The sequence below is a fragment of the Capra hircus genome, chromosome 9, assembly GCF_001704415.2.
Source record: "Capra hircus breed San Clemente chromosome 9, ASM170441v1, whole genome shotgun sequence".
Taxonomy (NCBI): Eukaryota; Metazoa; Chordata; class Mammalia; order Artiodactyla; family Bovidae; genus Capra; species Capra hircus.
In genome coordinates, this window is record NC_030816.1 from 86,260,972 (window position 1) to 86,278,338 (window position 17,367).

The 17,367-nt window shown below is 36.6% G+C and overlaps 1 protein-coding gene across 7 annotated transcripts in view; it reads left to right on the forward strand.

The window, feature by feature from the left end:
• QKI (QKI, KH domain containing RNA binding) overlaps window positions 1-17,151 on the forward strand; it is a 156,879-nt gene extending 139,728 nt beyond the window's left edge. The window contains exons 5-8 of one of the 7 annotated variants that reach the window (XR_001918566.1): window positions 2,650-2,737; window positions 4,035-4,334; window positions 6,363-7,226; window positions 11,185-17,151. Coding sequence is in view for 6 of the 7 variants with exons in the window: in XM_018053449.1 (XP_017908938.1) it covers window positions 2,650-2,737; window positions 4,035-4,334; window positions 7,152-7,226; window positions 11,185-11,201 (480 nt within the window). In the remaining variant the exon portion in view is untranslated. The other 6 variants (XM_018053449.1, XM_018053446.1, XM_018053450.1 and 3 more) reach the window with 6 other exon arrangements.

Genomic DNA, 17,367 nt, shown 5'->3' on the forward strand with positions numbered 1-17,367 from the left:
GGAATCAAGATTGCCGGGAGAAATATCAATAACCTCAGATATGCAGATGACACCACCCTTATGGCAGAAGGTGAAGAGGAGCTAAAAAGCCTCTTGATGAAAGTGAAAGAGGAGAGCAAAAAAGTTGGCTTACAGCTCAACATTCAGAAAACGAAGATCATGGCATCTGGTCCCATCACTTCATGGGAAATAGATGGGGAAACAGTGGAAGCAGTGTCAGACTTTATTTTGGGGGGCTCCAAAATCACTGCAGATGGTGACTGCAGCCATGAAATTAAAAGATGCTTACTCCTTGGAAGAAAAGTTATGACCAACCTAGATAGTATATTGAAAAGCAGAAACATTACTTTGCCAACTAAGGTCCGTCTAGTCAAGGCTATGGTTTTTCCTGTGGTCATGTATGGATGTGAGAGTTGGACTGTGAAGAAAGCTGAGTGCCGAAGAATTGATGCTTTTGAACTGTGGTGTTGGAGAAGACTCTTGAGAGTCCCTTGGACTGCAAGGAGATGCAACCAGTCCATTCTGAAGGAGATCAACCCTGGGATTTCTTTGGAAGGAATGATGCTAAAGCTGAAGCTCCAGTACTTTGGCCACCTCATGCGAAGAGTTGACTCATTGGAAAAGACTCTGATGCTGGGAGGGATTGGGGGCAGGAGGAGAAGGGAACGACAGAGAATGAGATGGCTGGATGGCATCACGGACTCGATGGACATGAGTCTGAGTGAACTCCGGGAGATGGTGATGGACAGGGAGGCCTGGCATGCTGCAATTCATGGGGTCGCAGAGAGTCGGACACGACTGAGCGACTGAACTGAACTGAAATAAAGTTAAAGATATCTCATAGAGATCATTTAAAAATAACTCCTAGCAAATGACTTGGGGAGATGAGGTGGATCGGAAGATAGGCAGTGATAAATGAGAACTAGGCTTTGCACTCAGGGAGCGTGCTCGTTTCTTGGTAGTTGTGGTATACGACAAACTGGAACTCAAAGCAGAAACATATGCTCTAAGGATGACCCTCTGAGAAGGTAGCATTTAGGTTGAAGTCTGCAAGGTAAAGTAGGATTTGAGAAGAGGGGTGAGGGGTAGTGTGGAGTGCAGAGAAGCAGTCAAGATGGAGGCAGTAGGAGGAGGCATAGAGATGAATAACAGGAAGTGATTTGGTTTGATTTATGCCATAAGATAATAGATAGTAGGAGATTCATTGATTGAACTTGAGAAGATTTTTGGGATCAGACCATAAGTAGCTTAAATGTATTATTATTTTTAGCTAGTAAGAGACTACAAGGGTTTTAAGACATGAACCTGTCAAGAAACATTAAGATGAAAGTTGTGATTTGGGCAGTTAACTGGGCATTGTGCATAGATTGATTGGAGAACAGATACTCTTAACACATTATAGTAGTTTTGGTAATAAACCAATAATGCTGAGAGCAAGAGTGATAGCAGTAAATGAGGAGGGTGGGGCAAGTCCAAGGTTAAGGAAATGGCCTAATGGTTTGATGTCAGAGACATCCCTGGTTTTTGCCTGGTGTATACTTATTAATATTAGTAGTGCTGCTTTTTGCTGGGAAGTTTACATGGCTTGGACAATGTATCAGATGATCTTAAAGACTGATTTGCTTTAGAATTGATAGGTTTGCTAATTGAGGGGAGAAAGGGATGTGATAAGAAACTAGTATGTAGACCAGATTTTTAGAAATTCTTAGGTTTATGATTTTGTTAAATTTTCCTCTTTTGGAGAATTAAAATTTCCTTACCTGAATACCACAGTTGAATCTTACATGTTTAAAATCCAAGTTTATTTTTTATTTTTTGTATTTTAATGAAGATTTAGACTCTTTAAAATGTTAGATACTGTAGAGACTAGACTGTATTTAATTTACCTAACATTTTCATTGATCCCGTTTAAAAGTAAAGCTTTTTCAGTGATTGTTAATACATCAGTGTAGCTTATGTATGGAGAAGGCGATGGCACCCCACTCCAGCACTCTTGCCTGGAAGATCGCATGGATGGGGGATCCTGGTGGGCTGCCGTCTGTGGGGTCGTGTCTGACTCTTTGTGAACCCGTGGCCTCTAGCCTACCTGACCCCGTGGACTCTAGCCTACCAGGCTCCTCTGTCCATGGGATTCTCCAGGCAAGAATACTGGAGTGGGTTGCCATTTCCTTCTCCAGGGTATCTGCCCAACCCAGGGATTGAACCCGGGTCGCCCGCATTGCAGGCAGGTGCTTTAACCTCTGAGCCACCAGGGAAGCCTTACGTAAGAAGTGTCCAAATAGAAATGGAGCTGGTGGCAGTTGAGAGCATCGCGTGTTAATTATCCCATTACTGAATGGGCTTTAGCATGTAGCGCCTTTTGTCTCCCCTGGAGAAGGAAATGGCAACCCACTCCAGCGTTCTTGCCTGCAGAATCCCATGGACAGAGGAGCCTGGCAGGGTACAGTCCATGGGGTCGAAAAGAATCGAACATGACTGAGTGACTGAGCACGCACGTACTCACTCACCTTTTGTTTCCTGGATCTTTTTTTCCTAGTTGAGACTGGTGGCTGTAGTCATGTGACACCTATTCTAAGGTTTTTGCAGATATGGCTGTAATGTGTATGGACCGTTTCAGGTGCTTAGTGCTCTTGTCTTCTCCACGTATAGGCAGAGGGAGAAGACAGCCTGAAGAAGATGCAGCTGATGGAGCTTGCGATTCTCAACGGCACCTACAGAGATGCCAACATTAAATCACGTAAGACCAGAGCGTACAGCTGTCTTAGCTGTTTTGTCTGAAGACCCCCCTCTCCTTTTGGCAGCACAATATACCCACAGTTAAAGTGAATTGTCACTTGATATGGGACTCACTGTTCCATTTTTACTGTTTTCAAGAATGAGGGCACTCCCTTGATTTTATTTTACATCAGCATGCCTAAGTTTTTAGTTTATAACCTTTTCTTTTATTCTTTTCAATGAAATTTCAGCTTCCGAATTCAAGAGTTTCAAAAAAAGTTTTGTTAACTACAGATTTAAGACTTCTAGTTTATTTTGTTACATTTATGCAAAGGAGAAGTTTTTTCTAAAAACTAAAAGCTAATTTGGAATATATATGAATGCAGTGATTCTTCTGTTGAATTCTGTTCTTTCACCTTGCTTGCATGGTTTTCCTCCAGTATTTTTTTTCTCTATTGATTTCATACATGAGTTCACAGAGAGCAGTAGATGATACTATTTTTAATCCTGTTTTCCCCTTAATGTGTATTGTGCATGCTTTTGTAAACTGTAAGAGGATTGCTTTTTTATATTTAAAATGAAATAGTGTGAAATTTATATTTTGAAACAATCTAAGTTTTATTCATCATTCATATGAACATAATATTTAAATTACAGGTATAGAATTTTAAAGACATAGCCAGCTTTCCAAAATATAGACACCCTAGTGTGTTTAGAGTGATTACTTTTTATAAATGGTTGGCTTTAATTTACTCATGAAAATGAGTATATCATTAATAGTCATGTGTTTAGGAATGTGACTTTTTTTGTATTTTCTATGAAGAAGTTAATCACTACAAATACAGAAAATTAATAACTTGGTTGTTTTGGCTAAGTTGATACAATGAAAATTATTCTTTACTCTTTAGAAATATACTAAAACTGTATTTCTGTGGACTCCAATTACAGAGTATTTTTAACATCATTTAATGCAAGTGTTTTCTTGTGCTTCTGCATGTACCTTTAGTCTCATGAGATCTTAAAAATATAAACATACCAAATACATGAAGAAAATATAACCTATTTTAATGGTCTCATTCTGTTTTTTCCCCAGTGGCTTTTTAAATTTTGCACATTATTCTTAATCACATTGGGAAAGGGGAAGCTGTTTTGCATTTGATTGGTGTGCTTTGGCATTTTTGTGTGATCAGCGCATGTACTAATGATTTCCTTTTATTTTTCTTCTTTTCTGCTTTTTTCTTTTTCCTCCTTCCCTCTCATTTTCCGTGTTTTACACTGCTGTCTCTGTACTTCCTTCTAAATTTCTTTGCTTACTGTAGCAGCCCTTGCCTTTTCTCTTGCAGCGACGGCCCAGGCTGCTCCGAGGATTATCACTGGGCCTGCGCCCGTGCTCCCACCAGCTGCCCTGCGCACTCCGACGCCGGCTGGCCCTACCATAATGCCTTTGATCAGACAGATACAGACCGCTGTCATGCCAAACGGAACTCCTCACCCTACTGCTGCAATAGTTCCTCCAGGGCCCGAGGCTGGGCTAATCTACACACCCTACGAATACCCCTACACGTTGGCACCAGCTACATCAATCCTTGAGTATCCTATTGAACCTAGTGGTGTATTAGGTAAGTTGTTCTCCCTGTATGGTTAACAGCATTTTTCTTCATCACTTTTGCTGCCCCAGACTTTGAAATGATATATCCATTTTAGAGAGGCAAGACAAGCTTCCACTGGAAAGACTGAGAATTATTTCAGCCTCTTAGAAGGGTTCCCCCTTTAAATACTTGTACCTGAAATTTATTCAGATGCACTCTGGTGACTGACAGTCACTTTGGTTGGGTAAATTTGCAATGAACATTTTAAACAGAAAATGCTTTTCACGTTTGACATCACCAAGGTTGTTCTGAGTGTTAGGTCCCACCCAGAGGCCTATCCCTCCATCAGCTCCACCACCCAGAGTTTTTAGATGGCTTTTGTGTTGGAAATTTATTTGTCTGCTACATTTTCAATTTTTGTGTGAAAGTCTTTTGAGACATTTTAAACCTGATGTGTGTTTTCTGATATTTGTGTTCACTTAAAATATGAAAGGGACAAGATAAATAGTTGCATTCTTCAGGTTTCTTCCGTTTTTCTCTTTTGAAGTCCTAGTTAATATTATAGATAAGAGGCGTTCTTAGTTTCAGTAGTACAGTATGGAATTGATAAGTAATACCTGATAAGTGATTACAAGTGATAAGTGATTATAAGTGATAATCACTGATAAGTGATTCAATAATCACTGAATTAGAATCACAATTGAGGCAAAAATTAAGATCATGCTGTAAACACTCAGTTTTACATAAACAAAAAGTGGTGTGCTTGAAAAAGACATTACTGACGCCTTTTTTTTATAGAGTGGATTGAAATGCCAGTCATGCCTGATATTTCAGCCCATTGACTGCTGGATGAAGGACTAGAGCAGCAGCTGTTCTAACACGACCAGTCAATGTGGACACACTGTTTCTGCGCTGCCCCTTTGTTTTACCAGACAGAATTTGAGTTCTTTTTTCTTGAATTGTACATGACTTTGGTGCTGCGTGCATGCTGTTGACTTTTAGGACTTTGATCTTTTAAAGTTATTTTTTCCCCCAGTATTAATATTGATTTATCAAAATTTGAAAGTTTTTAATGAACCTGGACACTAAGATTGAAACTTGAGAATTCATTGTTCAATTAAAAAAAGCCACAGTGCTCTGTATGTTATCTGTGTGTGTGCATGCACTCAGGTGCGTTTTGTTTCATGAGCAAATACATTTTATTGTACATGTTTTCCGTTTATCTCTAAATCATTGTAAAAAGTATTATAGGTCAGAATCATACAATAGAACTGTTTCTGAGAGGCTTGTTTCTGTTGCACATTTCTTGAAGCATTTTTAAATAACATGTAACCTGTAACCTGTTCACGTTTTCCTTTCTGTTAACGCTCTGCCCTGTGGCCCCATGCTGCTCCTTTCCCCAGAGCTCCTCTCTGCTGCACGCACAGCGTCTGTTCGAGGAGTTTGACTGTTGCTTCCCGCAGGGCTGGCACTCTGAGCCACCAGCTGCTGTTCCAGCACTCTCAGTGCAAGATCTCACTGATTTTGCCTCAGCGAATTACGCTTATATAAGATTAGTTTTTCCAAAAAGGAAAAAGGGGTGATGGACCAGTTTACTGCTTAGAAACAGCAAGAGGCACTGCAGTAAAATTTCCCATTTTAAAGCAATCTGCTTTTGTTGTGTTGGAAAATTTTTATTTATAATATTTAATTATTAGACTGACAAAATTGAAAGTAAAATACACAGATACCTAATTGACATGCATAAGGTGAATAATAATGAGCACTAAATGACAAGATTCCATTATCAGTTTTATTTCTCACTTTGCCACCTAAGCAGTGAAACATGATATTGACCATTTGGAGAACTGAGAAAATGAATTTCAAGTTGCTATGTTATAATCAACTTGCACACAGATAACATGCATGCTATATATCAAGTCTCACATGAGTATTTTGAAATAAGCAGTGCCCTTCAAAACAGATGCAGACATATGTGTTGGTGGTAGTGAGGAGATTGGTATTAGCCTCAAATCTTCATTGATGACTAATTTTTAATTCCCTTCCTTTTATCTTTAGGTATGGCTTTCCCAACGAAAGGCTAAGAATTCAAGAACGGTCTTAACTGAACCCTCATCAGATCTGAATTTAACAAATGCTTAGTCTCAGCAGCCTCCAGGGGGGTGGGAGGGAAGCTTAGCCTAGCAGTCAGTGACTTACTTGCACTTTTTGCACACTGATAGAAAATAAAAGTATGTTATTAATTGGTTTAGTCTGTAATCTTACAAAGTAACGGTAATTTATAAAGGCGTGCATAGTAGTATACTGACTGCTAAGTGTACGATACTGTTTGCTTTACTAATCACCTAATTCATTGCAGTTCATACTTATTGACTCGAAGTTTAGAACCACAATCTGTAGGCTTTAAGAATTGCATTTAAACCTTCTTAAGTGATAGACTCTGGAAGTGTGGTCTTAAGGTTAGCAAATAATTGTCAGTATTAAACATGGCATTATTTAAGTAGTCCTGCTGCAAGAAAGGCACTTCAGTGAATATGTGACTAGTAAAGCCTAACTATGTTTGGATCTAATAGAGTTCATGAAATCTGTAACTTGGGATTATAAATGAATGGATAAAATAGGTTAAGGCCAAGATGATTGAACTGAATGCAATATTAATAGATGCATATATACGCAACATATAATGGTTAATTTTAAGACTACTGTGCCTTAACGTGTTTCCTAAAACAAAACTTTTGTAGTAAATGAACATTTGAAATCCATTGTGATAAACCTGCTGTTAATGTTTGTTTTCTTTTCCCTTGTGAATGTTTTCTAACTTTGTCTTGGTAATTGCAATTTAACTAGGTGCGGTGGCTACTAAAGTTCGAAGGCACGATATGCGTGTCCATCCTTACCAAAGGATTGTGACCGCAGACCGAGGTTAGTTTAGTTCTGCAGTTCTTGTTTATGAGAAATGCGTTGGGTGTTCATAAAGTTTGCGACACCACACCTGATGGAAAAACGTCACTGCTTGCCTGCCATCGTTTCTTTTCCTTTTCTAAATTAATTCATAATAATTAAAAGATTTAAGGGTTGGGTTTTTTGGATGTTTTCTTTTCCTCCCTTCATGTTTTAATTTATTAAATTCTATTTTAGTATGTACAATGATTTATTTCTACTAAAATGTAAATTAGTCCATCTGGGGAGCTATTAAATTCTGATGTTGCCTTATTTTTCAGGAATAATTTTTGCCCAAATTTACCTTTTAGTTGTTCTGAAATTTTGGGTTGGTTTTGCAAAAAGAACTAAGCAGATGGTGCTTTAATGAGAGAAGTAAAGGAATATATTCCTCCTGTGTCCTTTTGGAGAAAACTGAAGATTTAGTTTTCATTTTCCTTTTTAATAAGATACTTGAACCCACTGTATACACATAAGGATATACATGTCAGGTCCCTAGCTGAAATCAACAAGGGCCTGTGAAGATGACTTTGATGAAGTTGGATTTTTTAATAAATGAGAAAATCGTTTCCCTTTTATTCTTACATTCTTGTCCCAAAATGGATCCTTTGATTCCTGTCATTTGCTGCTAAAGGTATTATCTGAAGATAGACTGTCTCTTGAGATTTTGTGGTGACGTGAATCCAGCTGTTTGAAAGTCCTTTTTTGACTAACCCATGACTGGAAAATAAGTCTTCATTTTTCTCCTTTTCCACATGTATAAATTGTGTCCTATATATGCCCTTGGACCCTTCTATAAAATTATTTATGTTTATTGAGGAGTGACGATTTTGGTTTATTGACATTGTTTTCTGAGTTTGTCATTACAAGGTAGCAATCCAAAACAAGATTTTAAAAAAGGATTTTTTTTTTTTTTTTCGCAAACTTATTATGGCACATCTTTACCTACTAATTAATTTGATCAAAAGGTCTCTAATATTAGTGGTGGAAAGTGATGTATTTACGCCCCAATCCTACATTTTCTATGAACTTGAGAAAGACCTAACCTGTCAGTTTCACAGAGTTATCTTAAATACTGATGGACGCAAATGTTGTCCACATCAGAATAAAATACCTTTCCAAAGACATGGATGATATTTATTTAGCATCATACATAATTAAAGAGTTTTAAAACTTTTAACTAACACATATATTACTCATAGAGATTACTGAATAAACAGACCCCCCCCCCTCCAGGTCAGTGGTTATCTGTGAAGATAATATAAATGTAAGTACGTCATGCACCACAGGAAATAAATGACCCTTTTTGTGTCAGAAAGTCTCCTAGTGAAGGAGGAAATTTTTTAAAAAAAATCTTTAACTTTTCAATTTAAGGAAATTGAATAATTCCACAAAGAATTGGCAGTTTTTTACATGGTTAATGTCTAAAAAGTTTTAAAGACTATTTTAAAGTAGTTTTTATTCTGTTAACCTTTCCCTGCATGCCCTTTTTAAGAGTTTTCTCATAATTTTATTTTAACACAATTATTGGTCTACTCCACACTCCAGTGCCTTGAGACAGTTGAAAATACTAGAAAGATTATACTGTATTTGAAATTGACAGCACATTCCATGAGAAGCTCTTTTGTAGTTTATGTGTTTTTGTTAGTCCTGTCACTGTTTTTATTCAAAATGCAATGTCAGCAAACCGAAATGCTCTTTTTTTCTTTTCTTTTTTTAAATAACAGATACTTGTATACTGCTGTTACTATCACTGTATATGCACTCACTGGGTCTAAGGGAGAGCTCTGAAGTCCTTCACTTAAATTATTTTATGATACTACTGTTTTCTCTATTTTTGAGGTTTTTTTTAATGATTATTTTTTAATCTTTTGAAGGGAAGATTATAAGTATTCATTTATGCACGGAAACTCAGCCCTTAGACACATAACCATGTAATTCTTTATGAGCATTTAGAGTACTGCATGGTTGACAGACATCTAGTTCTTCACTAAAAATAACCCCACGTACACGTATTTCAAAACTGAATATGAAGCCTATAAAAGACCAACTGACTTTTTAGTTGTAATGAACCGTAAGTGATTTTGCACGGTTGACACGCCTGTGTGTACTGCAGGCCAGGACTCGGCAGAGGACATATTCTAGGTTTACTGGTATGTATAGAAACAGTAGTTGGCTTGTTTATATTCCACACTCAAAAAGGCATAATCAGAAGGTTTCTAAATAATGATTTTACAAAAACCATCATTTACATAATTTGTATAAAAAGCTTAATACAATTTTAATCAAAATTTTAAGTAATTTAAAAAATGCTTTAAGATTCTATATTTCTGGAGTACCTATGAAGTGATATGACTACATCATGTGAAATATTTATTTTCTTCTTTAACTTTGGAGTAGCAGTTTTTATTTTAATTAAATAAAATTCCAATTTTTTTCAACAAATTCAGGGAAGATTTGGTCACATTGAAGATACAGTATTTTTGTAGTATTTATAAGCTGTCCTATGTGATAGACTTTTAGAAAGCATTTTTTTTAATATGAAGGTAAACCAGTCCATTATATAGATTCTTTAAACTCTGTGAACATTACACCTTCTAGGTTTTGATTTATCAAGTGGCACAGAATCTGCCTTTGCACTGAATATCTTTTCATTCACATCTCCTCTGCCTTAGTCACAGTGGCAACAGTACAGAAAATTCTCTCAAACCTCAGAATATAGTAGAAATAATTAAAGCTGTTGAATGAGTCTTAAAAATCATACTACTGTTAAGTGGACCAAGTTTGGTGAAGCAGAATGTGACAGAGGTTGATTAAGGAAGGAGCAACTCAAGGACATTGGGAACGATAACTTTTCCACTTGAGAACTACTTTATGTTTTACTGTAATTTTTTTTTAAATTTTTTTGTTCTGTTTGTTATTTTGCAAAAGAAAATAGTATTTACAGGTGGCTTCTTTTAAAATATAAAATATAAAGCAGGAATGTATATGAAATGTCAGATTTTATTGTATTTGCAGAGTATTAGCTTTGAAATTGAATAAAGAAAGCTGTTTGTAGTTTTAAAATGCCTTATTGGTATCAATTAGAAATTTCTTCTATTTTTTGATGTACTTAGAGCTTTTTGAGTATAGAATTTTAAATGGCAGGATTTTACAGTGTTTACATGCAAGTGCATTTTATAAGTGTTCTATATGTGTAAAATAGTATTTCCAACTGGAGAGTGTTGGCCAGCGCAGAAGGCCTGGCCCTTTTCTGGTTCCCATGATGTTGCCCACACTGCTAGACTACAGTTTAGTGTTGCTTTGTATCATGAGGCCAAGAAATTCCATGTTGTTTGTAAATAGAATAATTGAAAAAGCAATAAACATTTATTGAACAAAAGAAACTTTGTTTGGCCCAGAGTTTATGTTGAACCAGATTATTCATAGAAATTTAAATTTCTTTAGATTCATTTCTGTTAATCATTGATTATTAATAATCACATCCATCATTAATAGTTGCTTTAATGCTTGCATCTGAGAGAATACTAATGCTTAATAGCAGTCAGATACTGATAGCTGCACTGACTGTTCCAGAAATCTGTATACCAAACCTATTCATTGATGTTGTTTTCCAGTTTCCTTCATTGACTGCTACTAACTATTAGTTGTTAGTTGTATTTTATTTCTATTTTTCCTGTTAACAGTGTTTTTGTTTTTTTTTTTGTGGGAGTGGGCTCTCCTTCATTTGTTCAAATCATGATATGGAATTGTCATGATTTTTATTGTATTCTGTAGATGATGTCAATCAGTTTGTCAGAATTAAACATGCTTTTTTTTTTTATTAGTTGTGATTAGTTTTTCATGTTGTCATTAAGCCGTCACTAGCTGAAACTAATCTCTTCTCTATCTTTTCTTTTCTTTTTTTTTTTTTTTTTGTTTTTTGTTTCTAACCACCCAGCCGCCACCGGCAACTAACCTATGACCTTCTGACCTCTGAACTCTTCACCCAATGATGACCTGACCATGCCTGCCTGCTGATCAGTTAACTGGTAATCGCCTTTGCTTGCCTGTCGTCAGTGCAGCGAGCTGAGGCACTTGTCCGTTCGTCTTACCATCTAACCAAACAAAAGACAAAGAAATCGTTGTCCTCCAACTCAGCTTTTGTTTGTTTTTTTTTTTTTTTTTTTTTATTCTTTTTCTGTTTGGGTGAAAGTGGTTCTAGAACCTGCACTGAATAGTAGTAAAGCAATAAGGCCCAATTCATCCCACAGCACTGATCATCTTTTAATGTCCCACCCCAAGCGAACGGTAAGAAGGCCTCACTTCAGAAGGGGAGACAGATGGCCCTTAACTACTCAGTGACAGAGGCAGTTACTGTGAGAGACACTAGGAACCTCTCTCCATAGCGAGTCGAAGCTCTGAATGTACTGTGCTGATGCATCATGCATGAACCTGTGGTCAGGGGCGTCATTGGTGAAGCGATCTCAAAAAGTATTCAAAATTTGATATGCTCTTTAGTCACTACAGTGCCCTCAAAGGGCAGAAGTTGCAGCCTTTTTTATATTGCCTGCCAAAATTTGAAGTATTAGAAGTGTGCCATGAGAGAAAACTTAACAAGGAATTTTGGAAAGTAATGCAAAGAACAAAACTGCAACACTATTTTTAAAAAGATAAATATCTGAGTTAAAATTACTGAACCTTTATTTTACACCTCCTTTAAAAAATATATGAGAACAAGGTACATGCATTATGTGTCACATTACTGGGCAAACTGTTCAAATATTTTTTTTAAACCTCCCTGTATAGAAAAAAATCATTAAGGATGTAAAAGCCATGCTTGCCTATTTGCTGTATACATGTAATGAAATTGTAGATAAAGTGTAGTGCATTGAAACAAATGAACAAAAAAAGTAGATACTTTTACTATACAAGGGTGCTGGTGCAGAAAAAATATATATATTTTTGGAAATGTAGCATTTTATACTTTCAAGTGTTATAAAAAAAAAGAACAAAGAAACCCTTTATTTCATTAAATGATTTTTTCTGGTGGTTGTCAAGAAACAAAAGACCAAAAGAGCCTTTTTGTCTTTCTTTTTTATTTTTTAAGTATTGGAATAAGTCTAAAGAAAAGAAAGTGCCTTATTTTCCTTCATGGTCATTTAGTCAAGTGTCTTGTAAGATCAGCTCCTCCCTCAGAATACAAGTCAATGCCTGTCACTCAGTCGCCCAGTATGTGAAAGAAGATGTGAGGGGAGACACATGAGTTGATGGTTTGAATTAAATGATTTTTGCCACATTACCTTGATATCAATTTGCCAAATCTGATACTGTGAAAAAATTTGATAACTTTTCTAATTCCTAACAAGTAAGTTTAAAAGCATCCTTTTAAAATAAAAATTGAGTGCTTTTGGTAATTGGTATACTTAATGTTAGCCCAGAGGATTCTGAAATAAAATTTACATGTGATCAGAACACCATTTCATAGACAAAATTAGAACTTTATTTGGTGGGCGTGTTGTTGGATTTTTTCTTATTAATCGGTGGTAATAGTATACACAGCAGTCTTTTTTGCAAAACTGAGTCTGTGATTTTCATTCTGGATAACAGTGTTTCTAAATGACCTAAATTTAAATCAGACTCATTTCTACCGAACCAGATCACTTGTGTAGTCCATCTCTGCTGGTTTTAGTGGCCTAAGCCACCACCACACCCACCCACACACACACACGAACACACACACACGCCCCCAGCCCCCATCTAACATTAAAGGAATGTGAGAAACCAGCATCATGGTGCGCATTACACTCAGCTACATGTGACATGAACTTGCAGCTCCTCCGGACGCTCAGTCAGGTTTGTAGCTGAAGTGCTTTGTGCACAGAGCTCTGCTTCTGAACTCTGGCTTGCAGATCTAAATGGTCTGTAAGTGATCATTAAATGCCCAGTACCAGATGTGGCAAATGGCAAGTGGCCGTAGGTCCCCAGCTCATCAACTCCTGCCCTCTACATACTTCACAGCTTCACAGTCAGAGGTCAGCGGTAAGCTCAGTAAGCACCTTCGCGGTGACCTCCATCATCTTGTCTCACTCGGAAACCGTTTTCAGTTTATTTACTATGCAATAGACATTGGTGGTTCTGTATCCAGCTAGCTTTGGTTAGCGCGCCACTGCTTGTCTTTCTGTTACACATCCAGTTGTTCTGACTTATTTTACCATATGTGCTGTGCCATTTTGATTTTTATTTTGTTTGGTTGGTTGAATAAATTTGCGACACTCAAACACTTGAGGTGATAGTTTAAAAACGATACCAGTATTTGATCCAGTTTCATCTCAACTGTGTTATACCTGGACATTTTAGATGTTTATCAAAGGTCTTTATGGGGAAGAAAGTAAATGTATGAAATAAATGCGTGACATTTATGAGTAATGTTGGCTCTGAACAAACGTTTGAAAACTTAGTTGATAAAATTTTGGATCAACTGAAAAAAAAGCATGACTTTTGAAATCTCTGAATGCCTTGGTTCTCAGTATTATCATTCTTTATTGAATTTCTTTCTTATTAAAATATGTAGTTTTTAAGACTTTTTTTTCTGACAGTATTATGTAATTTTTTAGCGCGGGTAGATGGGAGTGTCGCTTGTATGTTACCGTACAGCTGACATGTATTTTTGTCTATTCTTTATTATCTCAGTAGTTTCATGCTATGTATGTACCATAACCAACCTATTGCCTATGAGAAACATGTAAGATAATGTATTTACAGCCATTGTTACAAGTTTATAATGTATTTTTCTATCTTGTTTTATATGTATGTTATATAACATTCAAAAAGAATTTTTTTCTTGATTGAGAAAAGGATACAAAATGCAAAATCCACAATTTTGATAACTGAAAATTGCCAATTGTTTTGCAGTACTTTATTATATTGGGTGTCTTGTCTTTCTTGGGCTTTTAGTTAGCTAATGAATGAATACATTAGACACTTTTGGGTTTTAGTTGGGATTTTACATAGCTTGCATTTTAATTCTTTGGTTCTTTGCTGTTTCTATTAACCCATAGCATTATTTTAATAAATGTTATAATATCAACCTACTAACTCTGGACTATGTCTGTTTATTAACCTTTACATGTTTAATTAAAATAAACAAATAAAGACAAAAGAATGTAAAGTCTTGAATTACTGGACTAACCCTGAAGGAAGTGACCACAGATAACATGGCGTGACTTGTTTTTGTGTTGTTTGTCAGCTGACGATTCCGCACACTGCTGTTAAAACGGCTTTGGTTATCCTGGCCTTTTACCTTGGGGGGAGGTGCCAGTAGAGACGGGAACAAAGTAGTGTTGGGTTGAGGCGTTCTTCTAGTCTTGCCACCTGCCTTTCAACTTCTGCATTACTAATTCCACACTTTCTTATTTTTCCTTCTCCAAAATAATCACTGTCTGCTCACAGCGTAAAGAGTAAAGAGATTTATCATAATGATATACCCAAGAAACCAGTTTGATTCTTTGTTGAACCATTTTTAAAATTTCTATACGTAGATAATCTGGTGGTCACATAAAGCACAGCATCTGGTGACGTTTTACCTTTCTTCAAATTGGTGTTTTAGTTGGACATTTTTCCAGTATACAGTTACAAACTGTTTTGGCTAGCTGCTCCCGTTAAGGAAAGCCAAAGGTGGAGTGGCTCCATGTCTCAGGCCAGCCCGGCGTCGCCGTTCATGACGACCTCAGACGCAGGCCCCTTAGCACAAGGCCAGACGGCATCGCTGAGCTTTCTCTCTCGCCCTGTTCCACAGTACAGTCAGAGTACTTCAGTATAAGAAGTCTGAGGGGGAGGAACAGTGCATTTGAAAAGTAGTATATTATTGTGGTTTGCATGGGAGGTAATTTAAGGAGATTTATTAACTTACCTTCATGCTTTTCTTAGCTGCAGCCTAGGTGAACTGACCTCTACTTACCGATTTCTTTTAACTCTTGAGGTGGATTTATGTTTCACAGATACTGGTATTTCCTTTTCTGTGAAATGGTCCTCCTGGATAATAAAAATTCTCAGGACGAATTTTTGCATTTGCAAATAATGCCTTATTTTTGTAAATTGCTTTTTATTTATTTTAAAGTTCTAAAATTTGGGTCTGAAATGAGTCACATTGTTCCAGAAGACATAACCACGCCAGTATGGTATTAACCAGACTGTCAAAACACAGTCCCATAGTAGATACACATACATGAAATAGAATAGTGAGGGCATCAGGTTTAATCATAACTGAGATGGTTCTTTCGATCAAACAAATATATTGTTTCTCTGATGGGGAGGGGGCAATCTATTATTGTTAGGTAGACAGCTTTAATATGCTACTATCTTTTAAAAGTTCACATTGTCATACAATTAATATATATCGTTTTGTAAAAATTTGAAGATAACTTTCAAGCTGCTAGTATACAAGTCATCATGGTACCATGTCACTGAAGTTGATGAAGAATTGCTATATTGTATTCTACATTTTCTGAAGCCTGTGAATGCAGTCTCATCTCATTTTCAGTTAAGAGTACTTTTATGTATAATTATGTTGTATTGCCACCTTTTATGTTGGAAAAGTCCAGTTTTAAAATGCAAAAATGACAAAACCCATTTTTATACAGGCTATAATAGTATTAAACTTGAAATCGCCAAATTGTTAGAATGATAAAATGCCAGAGTCAGCTTATTGTTCTATACTACTAGTATTTGACAAAGCAATTGGAAGTTAAGCTTTCAGTTGAGAAGTTGGTAAAGTTATGTACTTGCAGTCAAGCATCTTTTTCTTTGGGAAAATAGAGCATGAAAGTTGATATTCACCAACACACTAGTATACTCTGTGTAGGACAGCCCACCCCAGGGGAGGTCAAAGCACCCTGTCTATAAAGCCAAGATATGCGAATGTTCACACAAGAAAAGAGGTGGTTAAGGTTTCTCAATAAAGACTGAATAAATATAAAGGGCTATAAGTTTTTTAGTATACCAAAAGCAGACAGAGGGGTAATTTAAATTACATTGATTTGCTCATTACCAAATCAACACTTTTCTATACCAGCTAACTTTTATAAATGACAGTCTAAAGTTTCTCCATTTTGAGGGGGAGGGGTTTGTGTGTTTGAAATAAGATGTCTGTCATGTCTTGGTAACAATTAGCAATTGTAGGGTTACCAGCAAGTGATTTTTAGTAGTATGAAATGTATTCCTGGATTATAATCCATTATTTAATAGCAAAAATTATCCAGAGAACTTTTTAGACTCATAAAGTTTCTAAGTAAATATAATTTTTAAACATTGTCAAAAGTTTCTTACTGTTTTGTTTAAAATGGAAAAATAATTCATTTTATAGATAATTTTAGAAATATTCATATGATACATGTAATTTTATCTGTGGTTTCTCTTAACATATTACCTAAGTTGAAATGCCTTTGCTGTGAAGACACATAACAAAATTATATGCCTCCCTGGTGCTCAATGCTGAATCAAACTGGTTCACCCGAGTGTAGTCCTCTCCTCTCTGTGTTTCTGCTGCACTAATTGCAGGGGGTTGGGAGAGAAGGAGGAGGAATCAGTTCACAGGGGAAGTGGTCGGTAGGCGCAGCAAATAGCACAACGTGGACTTACCACTGCTTGCAATTTTGCTGTCCCTTCATGGCAAAAGACAGTGCGTTGCAGATAAAGCACAGCTCCCAGAGTAAAAAATACATGTCTTTTTGAAAGTGCTATTATTGAGAAATTTTGATTACCAAATACATCGTTTATGGCTTAAATTGTAGTGGTGTGTATGAAACATTTAGAACTTGTGGAAATTGTATATACAGAGAAAAGTTGAAATAGGTCTTTCCAGATCGTATGTGAATGGAGAACCACGTATGACTGTACATGACGTGCAATAAACCAACTGGAAAAAGTGCATGTGCTTCATCCTCTCAAGCCGACTGCAGCTGAAACGCTGCTTGCTCATGCCCCTCCCCAGACCCACACGTGTGTAAATATGCTCGTGTCCCATGCCCCTCCCCAGACCCACACGTGTAAATAGTCCCATGTCCCTAAACCCCACACGTGTGTAAATCCAAACCCCACGTGTATAAGTATGCTCATGTCCCTTCCCCAAACCCACATGTGTGTA